General features: G+C 39.6%; 1 protein-coding gene across 2 annotated transcripts in view; it reads left to right on the top strand.

The window, feature by feature from the left end:
• gspt1 (G1 to S phase transition 1) overlaps positions 1-18,993 on the top strand; it is a 20,054-nt gene extending 1,061 nt beyond the window's left edge. For both annotated transcript variants that reach the window (XM_061908922.1, XM_061908921.1), the window contains 12 exons: positions 6,275-6,550; positions 6,644-6,677; positions 6,756-6,833; positions 8,707-8,887; positions 12,295-12,449; positions 12,575-12,715; positions 12,819-12,912; positions 13,569-13,649; positions 14,863-15,036; positions 17,906-17,995; positions 18,102-18,270; positions 18,335-18,993. In XM_061908922.1, the coding sequence (XP_061764906.1) occupies positions 6,275-6,550; positions 6,644-6,677; positions 6,756-6,833; positions 8,707-8,887; positions 12,295-12,449; positions 12,575-12,715; positions 12,819-12,912; positions 13,569-13,649; positions 14,863-15,036; positions 17,906-17,995; positions 18,102-18,270; positions 18,335-18,387 (1,526 nt within the window). In that variant the 3' untranslated portion in view covers positions 18,388-18,993. The remainder of the gene's footprint in view (positions 1-6,274; positions 6,551-6,643; positions 6,678-6,755; positions 6,834-8,706; positions 8,888-12,294; positions 12,450-12,574; positions 12,716-12,818; positions 12,913-13,568; positions 13,650-14,862; positions 15,037-17,905; positions 17,996-18,101; positions 18,271-18,334) is intronic.

Raw genomic sequence — 18,993 nt, 5'->3', positions numbered from 1 at the left:
CGCTAAATAATTTAAAACCTCTTCTCACTCATGCGCTTACAAAGGCGTGCGGTAAAAGTAAGCACTCGCTAATTATTTTAAAACCTCTTCTCACTCTGGCACTTACCAAAGGTATGGAGTAAAAATTTGAGTGTGATGTAAGCTTGGACCTTAAATCCTACTGAATAGCTCTTAATCTTCTTGCCTTTATGCGATTTCAAAATCCCGGATCCTGAAATCAGCCTCCTCCATTTTAAAAATGATGACAGGGGGAGTGTCACTCGTGACGTCACAAGTTTGACCAGGCGGTAATACTAAGCATGCGAAACGCGTTTGACCCGGCAGTAATTCAAGGCAGGCGCATACTATATGCCCTGCAGCAATTGAAGGAAATACGGTATACAAAAATAAAACACTCCTTTAATCAAGTGATTATTTGGTGTACCACTAGATCAGGGGTGTCAAACGTACGGCCCGTGGCCCAGATCAGGCCCACGAACAGCTTTTAGCCGGCCCGCAGGATTAGTTTGCCAGGTATAAAAATTAACCTGAAATTTTTTAATGAAGAAAACAAGCTAATTTTAATATGGCCACTGGATGTGGCTATAGCAATTCTTTGTTTCTTCGTAGATGATGCCACATTCGTACAAAATAAACCACATAATGTTAGTGCAACAGTCGAGGAAAATGATCAAACTACATAACATACTGTAATTTGATTTTGATGTTATTTTTTTTATCTTGATAGATTGAAAATGACCACCAATGAGTTGACTGATAAACATTAGCACATCATTTATTCAGAAAATATAGATAACGACAAATAAAGATAGAATACTATTAACCGCAACATGTAAGTGTATAAATGCCTCAACATTATATATAATTTCAGAATGTGCTTGTTCTATTTTTAAACAACAACAAAAAGAAAATAATCTGAAGTTGTCTTTATTTTTAAGTTATCGTGCCGTGATTTTACCAGTCCGGCCCACTTGGGAGTACATTTTTCTCCATGTGGCCCCTGATTTAAAATGAGTTTGACACTCCTTTACTAGATGAAGCCTGCATGCCACTACTTGTACACTTCCCACAGTTTAAGAATACATTTGACATCCATTGGTTTGCATTTTTCTGTATACCCCTGACATAGACAGAATGAACTCGAAACACTCCGTGTGACTATGTTCAGGTTACAAAGGCTTTCACTACACTGTTAACGTGTGTATGTGTCGGTGTCGTGTCAGCATGCATGCACCTGCAGCCATGTTGAAACCCCAAACTAACCAGGAATGCTCGGAGGCTGACGTGTAGTTTTACTTACTGAGCCTTATTTGGATTTCTGGCATCTGTAAAGTCACAAGTGTTAACGATATGATGCAACTTCACCATTCCAATTCTGAAATAGACATCCATTTGGACCACACTGGCACTACCCATTCTTCAAAATAATGTACAAGTTGTATGTTTATTTATAACCAGAAAGGTGCTATTGACATATTGCCGCAGCATTAGGTACACCAGCACCATCTGACATTATCCAAGAGTTTATCTAATTTGCATTATTAGCCAGGGAAAATGTACATACAATTTTAATGGAAGCTGTATGAGGGACAAAAGTGACAAAAAACATAAAAATTAACACAATATAATACAAATTAAGTCTGCTCTGTTGCATCTTTTTCTGCTTTTATATTTTACTGTAACAAGCAGTACAGAAGGTCTATGGGAGGGAGCGATATGTGCTTTCGTGGTAGCGCCTCAAAAAGATAACACCAAAAAAGTCTCAAGGAGTTATCTTAGTCGCTGTTTTCAAAAAGACAATCGGTGTCTGAATATTTGTTAAATATCTTATTAAAGTTGCTAAGTTGGCAACACTGACCTCTCTAGCTACATATCCTTATTCCCTGGCAGACCAAATTGTGTTAAAGGAGTCATATTATGATTTGTTTTCTACATTTAAAACACTTCCTTGTGGTCTACAAAACAGGTTATGATAGTTCTTTGGTCAAAATGTTGCATCACTTATGTTTTACAGACAATTTTTAAGCCGCTTTCTGACCGCCTCTGCAGGATGTGCCATTTTGTCTTATTTACAGCATCCACCTTGATTGCCTCTTTTCCCTGCCTTCTTTTTTGTAGCTTTTAGTGCTTCCGTAGCAAGGCTACTCACAAATAAAAGTGAGAGCTATATGCTACTTTGCTTTAAAAATGGCAGCAGTGGAGGATGCATGTGCATGTACAAACCCCGTTTCAATATGAGTTGGGAAATTGTGTTAGATGTAAATCTAAACGTAATACAATGACTCGCAAATCCTTTTCAACCCATATTCAATTGAGTGCACTACAAAGACAAGATATTTAATGTTCAAACTTATAAACTTAATTTTTTTTTGCAAATAATAATTAACTTAGAATTTCATGGCTGCAACATGTGCCGAAGTAGTTGGGAAAGGGCATGTTCACCACTGTATTACATCACATTTTCTTTTAACAACATTCAATACACGTTTGGGAACTGAGGAAACTAATTGTTGAAGCTTTGAAAGTGGAATTCTTTACCATTCTTGCTTGATGTACAGCTTAAGTTGTTCAACAGTCCGGGGTCTTGTTGTCGTATTTTACGCTTTATTGCACGCCACACATTTTTGATGGGAGACATGTCTGGACTGCAGGCGGGCCAGGAAACTACCCGCACTCTTTTACTAAGAAGCCACGCTGTTGTAACACGTAGCTTGGCATTGTCTTGATGAAATAAGCAGGGGCGTCCATGATAACGTTGCTTGGATAACAACATATGTTGCTCCAAAACCTGTATGGACCATTCAGCATTAAGGGTGCCTTCACAGATGTGTAAGTTATCCATGCCTTGGGCACTAATACACCCCCATACCATCACAGATGCTGGCTTTTGTACTTTGTGGCTATAACAATCCGGATGTGTTTTTTCCTCTTTGTTCCGGAGGACACCACGTCCACAGTTTCCAAATATAATTTGAAATGTGGACTCGTCAGACCACAGAACACTTTTCTACTTTGCATCAGTCCATCTTAGATGAGCTCGAGCCCAGCGAAGCCGGCGGCATTCCTGGGTGTTGTTAGTAAATGGCTTTTGCTTTGCATAGTATAGTTTGAACTTGCACTTACAGATGTAGCAACCAACTGTAGTTACTGACAGTGGTTGTATGAAGTGTTCCTGAGCCCATTTGGTGAATTTCTTTACACACTGATGTCGGTTTTTGATGCAGTACCGCCTGAGGGATCAAAGGTCCGTAATGTCAACGCTTACATGCAGTGATTTCTCCAGGTTCTCTGAACTTTTTGATGATTTTACGGACCGTAGATGGTAAAATCCATAAATTCCTTGCAATAGCTCGTTGAGAAATGTTGTTCCCAAACTGTTCGACAATTTGCTTACAAATTGGTGACCCTCGCCCTATCCTTGTTTGTGAATTACTTAGCATTTCATGTAAGCTACTTTTATACCCAATCATGGCACCCACCTGTTCCCAATTAGCTTGCACACCTGTGGGATGTCCCAAATAAGTGTTTGATGAGCATTTCTCAACTTTATCAGTATTTATTGCCACCTTTCCCCAACTTCTTTCTCACGTGTTGCTGGCATCAAATTCTAAAGTTAATGATTATTTGGACAAAAAAAAAAAAAGATTATAAGTTTGAAAATCGAATATGTTGTCTTTGTGGCATGTTCAGCTGAATATGGGTTGAAAATGATTTGCAAATCATTGTATTCCGTTTTTATTAACATCTAACACAATTTCCCAACTCAGATGGAAACGGGGTTTGTACAAGACAGTCTGCACCACAACAAGAGGATGGAGAAAAAGACGTAGCTTATCGATTACAGAGCAAACTACAATGGCGCATTTATACCAAATATTGATCATCCGCTGACGATTTTCCCAATTTGTGACATCACCGATCGTGCAATCTCCAGACAACGCATTTAGCGAAAGTATTAAGGAAGGCAAGATTATTTTATAAATATTTCAAATTTTCAGGACTCATACAAATACAAAACTGGAGGTACCAATTGGCAAGAAAGGTTGGTTTTGCATTATAGGGCCCCTTTTAAGAAGCAGAGTTGTTGTAACGACAAGCTACATTTATAAGCAGGCTCATTATAATGTGTTTATGAGCAACAGCAAACAGGTAGCACCAAATCTATTTGTGGCGGTCCAGTTTCATTCCTGGCAGGCTTACAGAAATAAATGAATATATGGGAAACATTGGCTTTTACACGAATATAGGCAAATAAAAGTGTGATAGTAGCTTTGTTTGATGGTAATTTAGGACAGAATGTGTTCTAGTACATTCATTAATGTAAATAGAGCAAGGAGTAAGTACAGAAGTAAAAAATGTTTTAAGCATTGTATAATCAATATACAATTTTGTAAGAGATAATAGTTATCAAACTTCTTCTTTTAAATACTATTATTTTTAAATTTGCATAACCTTATTCCAAAATACAATAGATATCATTTTTGTCGTCAAAATTCTACACACAGTACACCATACACCATTATTAGAATTTTTTTTTTTTTTAAAAACACACATGTACATAAGTATTCACATCCATCCATCCATCCATTTTCTTCCGAGGTCGGGTTGCGGGGGCAGCAGCCTAAGCAGGGAAGTCCAGACTTCCCTCTCCCCAGCCACTTCGTCCAGCTCTTCACGTGGGATCCAGAGGCGTTCCCTGGCCAGCCAGGAGACATAGTCTTCCCAACGTGTTGTGGGTCTTCCCCGTGGCCTCCTACCCGTCTAAAGGGCCCTAAAGACCTCCCAAGGGAGGCGTTCGGGTGGCATCCTGACCAGATGCCCAAACCACCTCATCCGACTCCTTTCGATGTGGAGCAGCGGCTTTACTCTGAGTTCCTCCCAGATGACAGAACTTCTCAGCCTATGTCTAAGGGAGAGCCCCGCCACCCGGCAGAGAGAACTCATTTTGGCCGCTTGTACCCGTGATCTTGTCCTTTCGGTCATAACCCATAGCTCATGTCCATAGGTGAGGATGGGATTGTAGGTCGACCGGTAATTTGAGAGCTTTGCCTTCTGGCTCAGCTCCTTCTTTACCACAACGGATTGATACAGCGTCCACATTACTGAAGACGCCGCACCAATCCGCCTGTCGATCTCACGATGCACTCTTCCCTCACTCGTGAAGTATTCACGAGTAAGGAGTCATAGTCCTTGCTCAATACTTTGTTGATGCACCTTTGGCAACAATGACAGCCTAAATCTTATTGAATATGATGCCACAAGCTTGGCACACCTATCTCTGAGCAGATTTGCCCATTTGTCTTTGCATCACCTCTCAAGCTCCTTTAGGTTGGATAACATCCAGGATGTGTCTGCACATTTCCCCATTCATCTTTCCCTCTATCCCGACAAGTCTCCCAGTTCCTGCCCCTGAAAAACATCCCCACAGCATGATGCTGCCACCACCATGCTTCAATGTAGGGATGGCCCGGTGATGAGCGGTGTCTGGTTTCCTCCAAACATGATGCCTGCCAATCATACCAAAGTGTTCAATCTTTGTCTCATCAGACCAGATAATTTAGTTTCTAATGGTCTGAGAATCTTTCCAGTGCATTTTTGAGAACTGTTTACTAAAAAATGGCCTCTTTCTGCCTAAAATACCACACAAGCCTCATTGGCGGATTGCTGCAGAGATGGTTGTCTCTGTAGAGAGGTTCTCCTCTCTCCTCAGAGGAACGCTGTAGCTTTGACAGAGTGATCATCGATTTATTGGTCACCTCCCTGAAGAGACTAAGATGGATGCAGCAATGTACAGCGACATCTTGGATGAAAACCCTTCTCATCCAACTTGATGGAGCTTGAGAAGTGCTGCAAAGAAGAATGGGCGAAATTGCTCAAAGAAAAAGTGTGCCAAGCTTGTGGTATTTAATTCAAAAAGACTTGAGGGTATAATTGCTGACAAAGGTGCATCAACAAAGTATTGAGCAAAGGCTCTGAATATTTATGTACCTGTGATTTTATTTTTAATAAATTAGCAAATTAGTGTGTACACATGGTGTATCGTGTGTAATATTTTCAGGAGAAAAATGAATGCATTCCGTATTAGAATAAGGTTGCAATATAACAAAATGTGGATGAAGTTAATACTTTCCAAATGCACTGTATGTTCAAGTTGAATAGTATTAGAACTTTCATAGCTATGAACATGTAATTGCTGGTTACAATGAGCTACCACTGCTGTTGCTGTAGCTACTGCAGACTTACTAATAACAAGTGTGGCAATATTCGTTTGCAGCTCCAGTGGAGAACGGCGGCTCCGAGGCAGACATGGCCACCGAGGAAGTGACGTGGGAGCAAAACGATGACGAGCCGAGTGGAGCTGGAGCTGGACAAGAGTACCTGAGAGGTGCAGGGGACTGTCAGCCGTATGCTGGAATGAAGGATGATGATGATGAGGAGGAGATGATGATAGAGGAGGAAGAAGAGGAAATACCCATGCCTAAAGTGGTGCCTTTGACACCAGACGCCCCCAAAAAAGAACATGTGAACGTCGTATTCATCGGTCATGTGGGTGCGTCTGGGTTTACGTCGTCATCAGTGTTGCCTTGTAATGATTCCAGAATGACACTTTGATGTTATAACTTTTATTCTATTTGACTGGTAGATGCTGGCAAGTCAACTATCGGGGGACAGATCATGTAAGTGGACATCTTTCACTGTGGCTGCTTAAAGTGTTGAAAGTGACAGAGATTACTCCTTGGCAATTTTCATTTTAGGTATTTAACTGGAATGGTGGAAAAGCGGACTTTGGAGAAATACGAAAGGGAAGCCAAAGAAAAGAATAGAGAGACATGGTGAGCTTGTGTAGATTTGTTTGTGATTTTTTTTTCTGAGTCACAATGAAACGACTGCCACTGCACTATAATTAAAACAGTTTTTCTTAAGTCGTCTTCAGCAAATAAAGAATATGACCTGCTGGCATTCTATCTATCTTTTTTTTACCAGGCACTTTTTATTTTTAACCAGTTTGCCAATCATGAAAGGGTCATATTAGGATTTTTCTACTACTTATACAACACTTTCTTAGGGTGTAACATGTAATGGTGGTTCTTTGGTCAAAGTTTTGCAGAGATTTACGTGCCTCCACTTCACCTGCTTCTTCTCCCCACCATCTTTGTTGTAGTTTTTAGCGCTTCCATAGCGAACCTACTGAGATTTTGTTTAAACCAGGGGTCTCAAACTCAATTTACCTGGGTGCCACTGGATGCAGAAACTGGGTGAGGCTGGGCCGCAAGAAAATATTTCTTAAAAAATCTAACATGCAATGTTTAATGAATTCACCTTCTATGAATGGCTTTCCCGCCCTAGCAACATACTTGCCAACCCTCACGATTTTTCCGGGAGACTCCTCAATTTCAGTGCACCTCCCAACAATCTACAGGTGCAACAATCTTCCAGAATTTATCCCAATTTTCACCCGGCCGACATTATTAAGGGCTGCCGTGACTGCACTGCCTTTAACGTCCTCTACACCAGTGGTCCTCGACCTTTTTTCAGTGATGTACCCCCTGTGAACCTTTTTTTTCAATTCAAGTACCCCTTAATCAGAGCAAAAGCATTTTTGGTTGGGAAAAAATAGATAAAGAAGTAAATTACAGCACTATGTCATCAGTTTCTGATTTATTAAATTGTATAACAGTGCAAAATATTGCTCATTTGTAGTGGTCTTTCTTGAACTATTTGGAAGAAAAGATATAAAAATAACTTAAAAAGTGATTCAATTATAAATAAAGATTTTCTACACGTAGAAGTAATCATCTACTGAAAGTGCCCTCTTTGGGGATTGTAATAGAGATCCATCTGAATTCATGAACTTAATTCTAAACCTTTTCTTCACAAAAAAATAAATCTTTAACATCAATATCTATGGAACATGTCCACAAAAAATCTAGCTGTCAACACGGAATATTGCATTGTTGCATTTCTTTTCATGGGGGAAAGAAACTTCATAAACTTTGTATACACTCACCTGGTCACAACATTAGGTACAACCGCCAAACAATTCAGTCTCTGCATAAAAAAAAAAGCTAGTTTTACCAGCATTTATGTCACTGCATGTTTGTGTTTGGACGCATGTCACAATTATAATATTTTACCCTGCCTTTTTTGTGTTTCCTCATAGCCTTAGGGGCTCCTCCCCCTCTGACTGAAAGCTTTATTTAATGTCTAAATAACTAGTTCCACCTTGCCTTGACATCACGACGTAGACTGCAGAACCCCACGAACAAAAGCATCAAAAACTGCGGTCAAGCATTCTCTAAAATACATGCACATTAGGATTTGACACTTTGGCATTAACACAAGTATCCAACATTGTAATATAACATATATAACATTGTATATATGGGTGTGGGTTTTCCTTGCCCTTATGTGAGTTCTTCCGAGGATGTCGTAGTCGTAGTGGTTTGTGCAGTCCTTTGAGACATTTGTGATTTAGGGCTATCTAAATAAACATTGATTGATTGATTGATTGAGAAAAAAGGAAATTTTTCATAAGTCCCCTTTCAGCGCATATTTGGAAAAGCCCAAATTGAGGATAGTCGAGTGACCAAGTCCACGATTTTTTTCTCCTCTTTACTTTGCCATGACACTTCAAAATTGTATCACTTGAGAGCAAAATTGTCATTGTGTGCCTTTTTTGTCAATGACTAAACATGGTGAATGCAGGTACCTGTCCTGGGCTCTGGACACAAACCAGGAGGAGAGAGACAAAGGGAAAACGGTGGAGGTCGGCAGGGCCTACTTTGAGACAGAGAAGAAACATTTCACCATCCTGGACGCTCCTGGACACAAGAGCTTTGTCCCCAACATGATTGGAGGAGCGTCACAAGCAGACCTGGCAGTTCTGGTGAGAAGTACACAGATGTTGTGCATTTTTTGTGTAGATTTTTTTCAATGCTTTTCCATGCCTGTGTTTTCTTTGCTTTCAGTCGGTTCATACTCAGCCACCTCCTGGTGTCTATGCATCTTTGAGATCTATGTCTAGTTCAGCTCACATTTAACAAACTGTTTTTGGTATTTTGTTCACGCGCTCTTTTAGGTAGCCAAAAATGTACCTTTTTTGGTATAATTTCCATTCCCGATGTCGCAATCACGCCAATTAGCGCAAATTCAACCAATTACCGCAAATTATGTGACGCCTTACACCTATGTCTAATTCCCTCACCTTCCCCACATATTTTGGGCAATGTCATTTTTTTCTTGAGTGGCAGTCAATCGCGCACATCAACTGTCTAATTAAAATGTTGTTTCTTGTGAAACAATCTGGCAGTTACAGTTTGTGTGATGTTTGAGTTGAACGACTTTTTGTGTGGCCGTGAACACATCAGTGACTAACCCCCTACCCACATGCTGCTCTTGAGACAACGGATTGTTTTGCCGTGGTTACGGCAGGAAGTGACCAGTGACTGAAAGTGTTCGTCAATGTTTTATCTGTTGTGGCTGCCGGTTGTCACCTCTCAAAGAATTGCATTACAAAATTGTGAAGAATAATTACGTGTTTAGGTTTGATTTTATTTTATGTGCGACATAAATTTGCGCAGACCCGCAGTTTAGAAGGAAAAATGCTTGATACCTACTGTAATGTCTGGTTTGTTTGCCTCGCATAAGTGCTCAGCTGGCTTGGAAGAGGCAGGCGTTGACATGGCACCATTTGTAATGGTGCATGTGGGCAACATACTTTTCTTTGAAGTTACAGAAATACACACAGTGACATGACATAATCCCCTAAATTAAAGCAATGGTAATCTCCCAAATGCATAGCTATGTCATATGTGATTCCCTCTTACTCATTGCTAATGATTCCATTTTGCATGAAAGCAATACATAGACTCAATAATCCACAAAGTCAAAGCCCACGATACCCTCACTTGCATGTAGGCATACCGTTATGCAACGTAGATTTGTCATATGTTAATATATTCACTCCTATTGCCAGTTATTAATGATAACTACCTTACACAGTATAATATCTGGAAATAAGCCACAATGTTTGAGCAGTTGTTCTTATACGTGTTGATTTATTGATTGATTGAAACTTTTATTAGTAGATTGCACAGTACAGTACATATTCCGTACAATTGACCACTAAATGGTAACACCCGAATAAGTATTTCAACTTGTTTAAGTCGGGGTACACGTTAATTCATGGTAAACATCATTGTGTAATGTGAAGTGAAGTGAATTCTATTTAAATAGGGCCTTTCTTTAGTGACTCAAAGCATTTACATAGTGGAACTCGTTATCTAAGTTACATTAAAACCAGTGTGGGTGGCATTGGGAGCAGGTGGGTAAAGTATCTTGCCCAAGGACACAAGGGGGATGGCACACAAATCCCGAATGATTGCAGATCAGTTTGAGTGCGGTGGGCTTCATTGTAATATTCAAGACTCATTCTTGTTAGTGTGCCTGTGGCAAATGTAACTTTTAAATTTTTTATGAGATAAAACGCCTTCAGCAGTAATAGTTCCACCGGTTACTTTGGCATGCCCCTAGTAGCTCAGTAAGGCATTTTCTTTTGGATGAAGAATCCGATCAGGGATTTATGTTGACGTTTTCGATACTGATCATCTATAAGTGAGCTCGGCCGCTACCGATCATGTAGAGGACTGTCTCAGAAAATTAGAATATTGTGATAAAGTCCTTTATTTTCTGTAATGCAACTAAAAACATGAAAATGTCATACATTCTGGATTCATTACACATCAACTGAAATATTGCAAGCCTTTTATTATTTTAATATTGCTGATTATGGCATACAGCTTAAGAAAACTCAAAAATCCTATCTCAAAAAAATAGAATATTTCCTCAGACCAAGTAAAAAAAAAAGATTTATAACAGCAAAACAAAATCAAACATTTGAAAATGTCAATTAATGCACTCAGTACTTGGTTGGGAATCCTTTTGCACGGATTTCTACATCAATGCGTCGTGGAATAGAGGCAATCGGCCTGTGGCATTGCTGAGGTGTTATGGATGCCCAGGATGCTTCAATAGCGGCCTTTAGCTCATTTGCATTAATGGGCCTGGTGTCTTTCAGCTTTTCTTCACAATAACCCACAAATTGTCTATGAGGTTCAGGTCAGGGGAGTTGGCAGGCCAATGGAGGACAGTAAAGCCATGGTCAGTACACCAGTTACTGGTGGTTTTGGCACTGTGGACAGGTGCCAGATCATGCTGGAAAATGAAATCATCATCTCCATAGAGCTTTTCAATAGATACAGCTTCAATAGCCGTATTCCCATGGTTAAGCCACTCCTGAACTCTAGACAACAGAAGTTCCCTCAGTCAGCAATGGTTTGGGGAGCCATATCAGCTGCTGGTTTTGGTCCACTGTGTTTCATCAAGTCCAGAGTCAATGCAGCTGTGTACATGCTTCTATCTGTTGTAACGCTCTATGGAGATTTAATTTTCCAGCATGATCTGGCACCTGCTCACAGTGCCAAAACCAGCAGTAACTGGTGTACTGACCATGGCATTTTGCCCTCAAAGCCCTCCTGTGTCCAGAAACTTACTCTCTAAATCTGTAAACATTAACCCCTAAAAAATGTATATTGATCTATTCACTCTAGTATCGATCATACTGTATACTGATTTTACCCTTGGTATCGACACCACCAATTTATGGATCAATCCGATCCTCCTGTGACAATGCAAACACACTAACTGTTGTTATTGTATTATTGTCTCTCAAGACTTATTGATCTTCTTGTTAATATCTGCTTACTTTCTGCTTCAAAAGGTTCCATCTACACTTCTTAAACTTTATCAAGCACTTATTTCTTGGTGTTGTTTCTAGCTACGTTGGTGGTTATCTTAGCTATTAGCATGCCTGCTCCTGACTTGCTCTTGGTGTGTTTTTTATCCTCGCCCTAAGGCTTGATAATGATACTTGATAATTATACGTAAGATATCAAGAAATACAGATTATTTCCTTTAATACTGGTGATTTTTATTAACTTAGGAGAGCGGCTTCACAGTATGTATGGAGATAAACAATTAGCTGATGGCTTGTCAGCCATTAGACTAAATATACTGTATATACAATATTTGCCAGAGGGGACTGACTTTTGAGATTGTATTTGAAAGGCATTAATTGGCAATGGCAATCACATACATATTCCATAAAATGGGCCGATACTAATCCGCACATCCCTTGTTGATGTCGTTGACGGGGGCATTTATTTTTTATTTACTGTACATTTAAAGTGGATTGCATCATGTCATGCAATAAAACTTTCTGACTTGTTGCGTCAGGTGATCTCGGCAAGAAAAGGCGAGTTCGAGACTGGCTTTGAGAAAGGCGGACAGACTCGGGAACATGCGATGCTGGCTAAAACTGCAGGTGTTAAACATCTCATTGTCCTGGTCAACAAGATGGACGACCCCACAGTCAACTGGAGCCTAGATAGGTGAGCAAAGTGTGGGATTTTGTCGAAACCTACAAAGTCAAGCACAAGATTGGTTTCCTAAACATTAGTAGTGTCTAAAAATGACGATTTCTGTTGGCGCTTCTGAGATTTTATTTATCTTGTAGGTATGAGGAATGTAAGGAGAAGCTGGTGCCTTTTCTAAAGAAGGTGGGCTTCAACCCCAAGAAGGACATCTACTTTATGCCTTGCTCTGGACTCACAGGTGCCAACCTCAAAGACCCCGTATCTGAATGCCCCTGGTACACGTAAGTACTTTGTGATTACCCAATCAAATCATATCAGCAATTGTTCAGACTCATCGTTTGTGTAGAAAGCAGTAGTCAATTCTCTTTTTTTGCTCTGTAACAGTGGTCTACCGTTTATACCCCACTTGGATAGTTTGCCAAACTTTGCCAGGTCCATCGACGGCCCCGTCAGGCTACCTATCGTAGATAAGTATAAGGCAAGCAATCAAACCTATGTCTGCTGTTTCCTTGTAATGTGTGAGGCCTTCCATTTTCTTGGGATTGTGCGAGAGCATTTATTGTGATTTACTCACAATAGCAAGTCAAGGCTATGTTTGGCTTGCACCCAGAATTACTTTTTAGCAATGGAATTTTGTATGAAACTATTACTGACCCTTGCTTTGTAAACACATGGAATATGTAAATGAACGGCCCTTTTGTATTCCTTGTCATTTACATATTGACACAAATATGACCTCATTTTGTCCCTGCAAAAGAGTGTCACAAGACTGGTCTTACAATACTATATATTGTAATTGATACATGCAAACTAGCATGTGGCGCCAAACAGCCCCACCCCATCACAGGGCTTTTCTTCTTGTCACTCACACGTACCAATAACCAGAAGAACTGCAACTGACATAGAGACCTGCTTGAAAAAAGTGTCTTAAAGGTTTGGCAAGTTAGCAAACAGCACAGTATGGTGCAAATTTTAAGATTAAGGTGATTAATGAAGCGGACTCACCATATCTTATGTTTTTTATGTATCTACAAGTTCTTATTTCACTGATATTGAAAACATGATTCACAAAAAAAACTTATTTTATATTTGGGGTAATAATATGGTGCATGTTAATTGTTCATGTGTGTTTAGGACATGGGTACAGTAATTCACGGGAAGCTGGAGTCCGGAACGATCAGCAAAGCCCAGCAGTTGGTCATGATGCCCAACAGGGTAAGATTTCTGTTGTGGAATACAATTGAGGATCCAAAAGGTTTCTGCAAATAAAACCTTAAAGTACCAGTAGAATGAAGAAACAAGTTGACTTTATATGCTTCATTGTGTTTCATTGTATCCGTTAAACCATATCCAATTGTATTTACAATCCGCAAAGTACTGTATGTGAAAATACCTTTTAAACATCACAAAATGCCCAATTTCTGACGGCCTTTTTGAATATTCCACTCTGAATGTCCTCGGCAATTTCATTATGGTGAACACTTCTGCAGCAGATCAGTCATACTGGAAATGTGCAAAAAATTAGAAAGAGTTGTGCTGCCTATCATTCAAAATCCCTATGTAAGAAATTAACACGTTTTAATTTTTTTTAATTTTTTGTAGTAATTTATTTCAGGCCCAGGGTGATCCATATCATAGAATAAAAAAATAATACAATGATAAAAACAAATAAAATAAATACCAGTATAAATGTATTACATTTCTGGCATACGGGATTGCTCGCCACTTGTTCCACAGACTGGATGAAAATCTGACAGAACTGCAAGTCAGGTTAGTCAGACCAATAATTACATTGTTGTCTGACTCAGCTGCCGTACACATGAACCTGTACATGAGATTACGTAAAGTGGCAGTGCAGGTGGAGACCCAAATACTGACAAACATTTGGCTTGCACTGCAGCTCCTTGAATCTCTAAGAAGCAGTCTCATGCTGTCATTGTAAGCGACTGTGAGCTTTTTAACACTGGCTCGTTTTAACCGACACCACAGGGAAGCAGTATACAGTGGTGTGCAATATGCTTTAAAAAGTGTGATCTTCATAGAAACTGAGCACATTCTAAACTTTCAACACAGCATATTTGCCTGAGCATATAACGTCTGTCGCTGTCTGTAAATATCTTTGTCATCAGACAGGTCATTTTTAATATGTCCCAGATATTTAATTTCACTGGACACACTAAGTGCAGAACCAAAGAGAGAGAAGTCACAGAAGGCTGAGTCTCTGTCTTCTTTACTTCTAACTATCATTATCTTGCTCTTTTTAGCATTGTATATGATGTTAAAATCAGTACCATACTGTGTGCATATTTTCAGAAACTGTTGAAGACCAGCACTATATGGGCTAAAAATTACCAAATCATCTGCATACATTAGGTGACTTTTATTATATTAATAAAAAAAGGTTGTCTAATGTAATGTGTTATTTCAGCACATTGTGGAAGTATTGAGCCTCTTAACCGATGAAGTGGAGACAGATGATGCAGGTCCAGGGGAGAATCTAAAGATGAGGCTCAAAGGCATAGAGGAAGAAGAGATCCTGCCCGGTTTTATCTTATGCAGTCCTGACAACCTTTGCCACACCGGACGCACCTTTGACGCCCAGGTGACATGTCTTTTTGCAATGTTTGTGCTTAAAAGGAAGATAACAGTCATTGTCGAACAGTGTTTCCCATAGGACTTCGATCTCTGGCGCTGGGTGCGTGTGTGTAGGTGTAGATGATGTCTTCCGCAAAATTGCAAAATTGGCTATAACTAGGACTTGTAATGTTGATGATAACTGTGGGAGGGTCAGAAAGCAAGCAGGAAACATGAAAAGTAAAACAAAAGTTTAGAAATACAAACGGACTGGGCGGGGGTCCTGCTTCTTGTTGAGAAGACCAATAATTACTTTCACATTAAGTCAGAAAAAGTCGCAAGAGTTTTCAGTCCTTGCTTTTTTGAAGAAAACAATCTTGAGTGGTCTAAATACTCCCTAAGTTGACTATGCTGATCCTTCATGCAACATCATCTTATTCTCTAGCAGACTGGGGGTCTCATGCAAGCGTGCACACGATTCTGGCGTATGGCCTTTTTTACGGCAATGATGAGCTGTGTCAAGAGTGAACTGAATGTGAAAATTGTGCAATGCTTCACACCAACTTCATGGCTAATGTATGCACATTTCTACATGATGTGGATACTTTGGCGACACACAGACGTGGTCGTTTAAGGCTTTGTCAAAATTTGATGAGTGGTGTCAACAATGTAAAAGATCAAGGCGAGAACAAACAATTGACTGTTTCCCTAATGCATTTAATACTTGGTATTCATATTTGTGAGGATTTATATTAATTTATGTAGGCGATCATTCTGCTGTCACCAGCGCCAGCTTGGGCAGTCGGATGGACAGCTCCAGCCGCCGGTGGTTGTGGCACATTAATGGTACCAGAGACAGTGAAAGAATGGGCTGCTACTGCAATAAATTAAATAATCAAACAAAAGTCAGTATTTCATATACTGGCATGTTTAAATGTAAAAGAACGCAGACCAATAAATACACAATTTACACATGAAATAATCTGGCTGTGAGCAGGCTACTGTACAAATACATGTTGTTGTAAATTGCTCAAATTATATTTATCTTGGAGGTAATTGGTGTCACTCAGATGTGCCCCCACTTCTTCTAAAGTTTATTATTATTTGTGTATATTTACAGCAACTATCTTTTCAGACAAGGTGAGGATTACTTTAGAGGACACCATGCTAAAAAGGATATTTTGGCGCGCTTTCACTTCAGCAAGGAGCACCTCCTTCTTCTTGTTGGTGAATTCTAATTGGGTCTGAAATATATATGCGCTCCATTTACCTTGAAAGTGGGAATTTGGAGCAAGGAATGACGTCACTGCCGAGGTGAGAGCGTTCCATTGACAAAGTCGGAAATCAAGATGGCCACATCCATGAATGCTATTTTTGCGTTTGCCTTGTCACGATATATACAATTAATGGGAAAATGTGCATTCTTTCTGCAACTTTCAAACATGGTGAATGAAGAAAAAATACAGATGCTATTTCTAGCGATGTACAGCATATATACCACATGAAATAAATGGAGTTTACACTACAGTGGCATTACCATATATAAACAATATATATGGCTTATTTACTGCGACAAAAACTAAAACAGAAGTGCAAATAACGGATATTATAGAAGCGGGCTTTTTTGTTTACATCCAGAGTAGCCATTTTTAATACCAACTCCAGGGTGGTGATAATGCTCCTATTCTCCTGAGTCAGAAATCCGACCTCGAAGAGTGTCCCAGTTGAAATTCCGACTTCACAGTACAAATGGAACGCACCAATAGTTTGAGTATTTAAATGGAGCGTGGACATGGAGTGGCCAGCTGTGTTTTAGCATTTGCGCTCAATTCCACGTTAATTGGGATGTAAAAGAGAAATGTGCCTGGATTATTGCGTGTGCACGCTTAAATACATCTGAAATGTTTTTTGGTAACATTTTCTAGATTTGAGCGTAAACCATTTTTTAATCCACACAGCTGGCCATGCGTGCTTATGAGGTGTGTTAAGGAACAGTGTTACGATACCATCTACTTTACACAGTTGTAACAACTAGCTACATTCACATACATTATAATGGGTTAATGAGTAATGGTAGTGCCCCTTTATTGTTTGTGGTGGTCCAAATGTATTCCTGGCTGGCCAAGACAAATAAACGAATGTATGGGGAAAAACTGGTCCAATTAACATAAGTTTTGCACTCTTACCCTGAATTTCCACTGAATGCGTAATGGCAGTTCAACAGCGCCCCTTTCCGTTTTTATTCAAGTCAATGTGTTCAGTTTCCACTTCTAAATATACGCAAAGCTTCTATATTTGCCGGTGCCTGCAACACACATAACACATCCATTCAAGTTAGCTAAAATCTGTGTTGGACAGGAAGTTAAGCACAACCAAAAAATGAATTACTCGGTTTATTTTTAAAATAAAATACTCAGTTTTCTGGGCGGCGACGGACATGAAGTCAAACTTGTCAAAGGTTTTTAGATGTAATTAAACCTTGTTGACACAAAGAAATGAGGACATGCCGATTCTGAAGGTCCAAAAATAAAAAAACAGTCGGGGATATCACAGGCAGCTATATGGGGTTACAGTATTGGGGGCTTGTGTCACATAAAAGCTGATACTGGGGTTGGGAAAGCAGGAGAATGATTTTAGGTGTGCGTCTGTGCAACAGCGTAACAGTATATAGTTTTCTTTACTACAACTCCCCTTATCACGTGATTAAGTGCGGATTCGCAAGAACTCATAAAAGTCTGCGCTATTTTGCTGCATGACAGAGCCGCAACACAACAGTAAACGGATGATAGCCTTGTTCAACTGCCGTTATGCATCCAGTGGAAATCTGGGGTTAGTATCTTTTTAATGAGCTCATGATATGTTCTATTTAAAATACTTTGCCTGGTTTTTTTATTTAGATCGTCATCATTGAGCACAAATCAATCATTTGTCCCGGTTACAATGCAGTCCTTCACCTCCACACTTGTATTGAAGAGGTGCAGATCTCCGTAAGTTTATTCAAACATTTGTTTAATACACTTGTGTGTCTGTGTGTGTGTGTCTGTATCTATGTCTGTCCCTACTGAACCTTATTCATTCCAATTCTGATTGCAGGCCCTATTCTGTATAGTGGACAAGAAGACGGGAGAGAAAAGTAAAACACGACCACGATTTGTCAAGCAGGATCAGGTTTGTATCGCTCGGTTCCGGGCAGCAGGAGTCATCTGCATGGAGACTTTCAAGGACTTTCCTCAGATGGGACGGTTCACACTGCGAGACGAAGGTAAAAGACACTACATCATTGTCTCTTTGACTATAAGTTAAATATCAATTTTCCCCCCAACTAGGCAAAACTATTGCTATCGGCAAAGTGCTGAAGCTGGTACCGGAGAAAGACTAAATGGATCAGTGGCCAAAATCTGTGAAGTTTTTCTGCTTCTCACCAAGGGAGAAACGCTTCAACAGCTGCTCTGCTCTTACGTACAACTATGAGAAGAGTGGAACATCCAATGAGGAGGGAAAGACGGAATGAATTGTGTCAAATGAAGAAAATGAGACTGGATCAGTTTTTATGATGAACTATGTAAAGAGAAAAAGGCAAATAAAGTCCAGCGTCAGCGTTCTCATATTGAGAGCTCCAGTGCCACTAATGTAGCTTACATACTCAATACACTGTAGGCTGGCCACATTTTTTGTTTTTATTATGGACATAGTGTTACTGAGTCCAGGAAAAGCAACAGAATTATTTTTTCTCCCGTAAAATAATCCCCCAATTCTAATTTGGTATTCCATTGGACGTTTTTTTTTTTCTAAGCGTTGATGTATTAGTTTGGTTTCTCTCACACACTACTCTGATGAACCGAGGATGAACATACACTCATACAAATAAGAACATACACTCATACAAACTGTTAAATAATCACCACTGAGAAAATTAATTATGATGCTTGATTGGAGAACGTGTTTCTGTTTTGTTTTCCTGAAAAATAAAAAAATCCCAAACAGA

The sequence above is a fragment of the Nerophis ophidion genome, linkage group LG08 (genome assembly GCF_033978795.1).
Source record: "Nerophis ophidion isolate RoL-2023_Sa linkage group LG08, RoL_Noph_v1.0, whole genome shotgun sequence".
In the NCBI taxonomy this organism is placed as follows: Eukaryota; Metazoa; Chordata; class Actinopteri; order Syngnathiformes; family Syngnathidae; genus Nerophis; species Nerophis ophidion.
The sequence above is the reverse complement of the archived record's forward strand: the minus strand, read 5'-3'. Positions and strand labels throughout refer to the sequence as shown.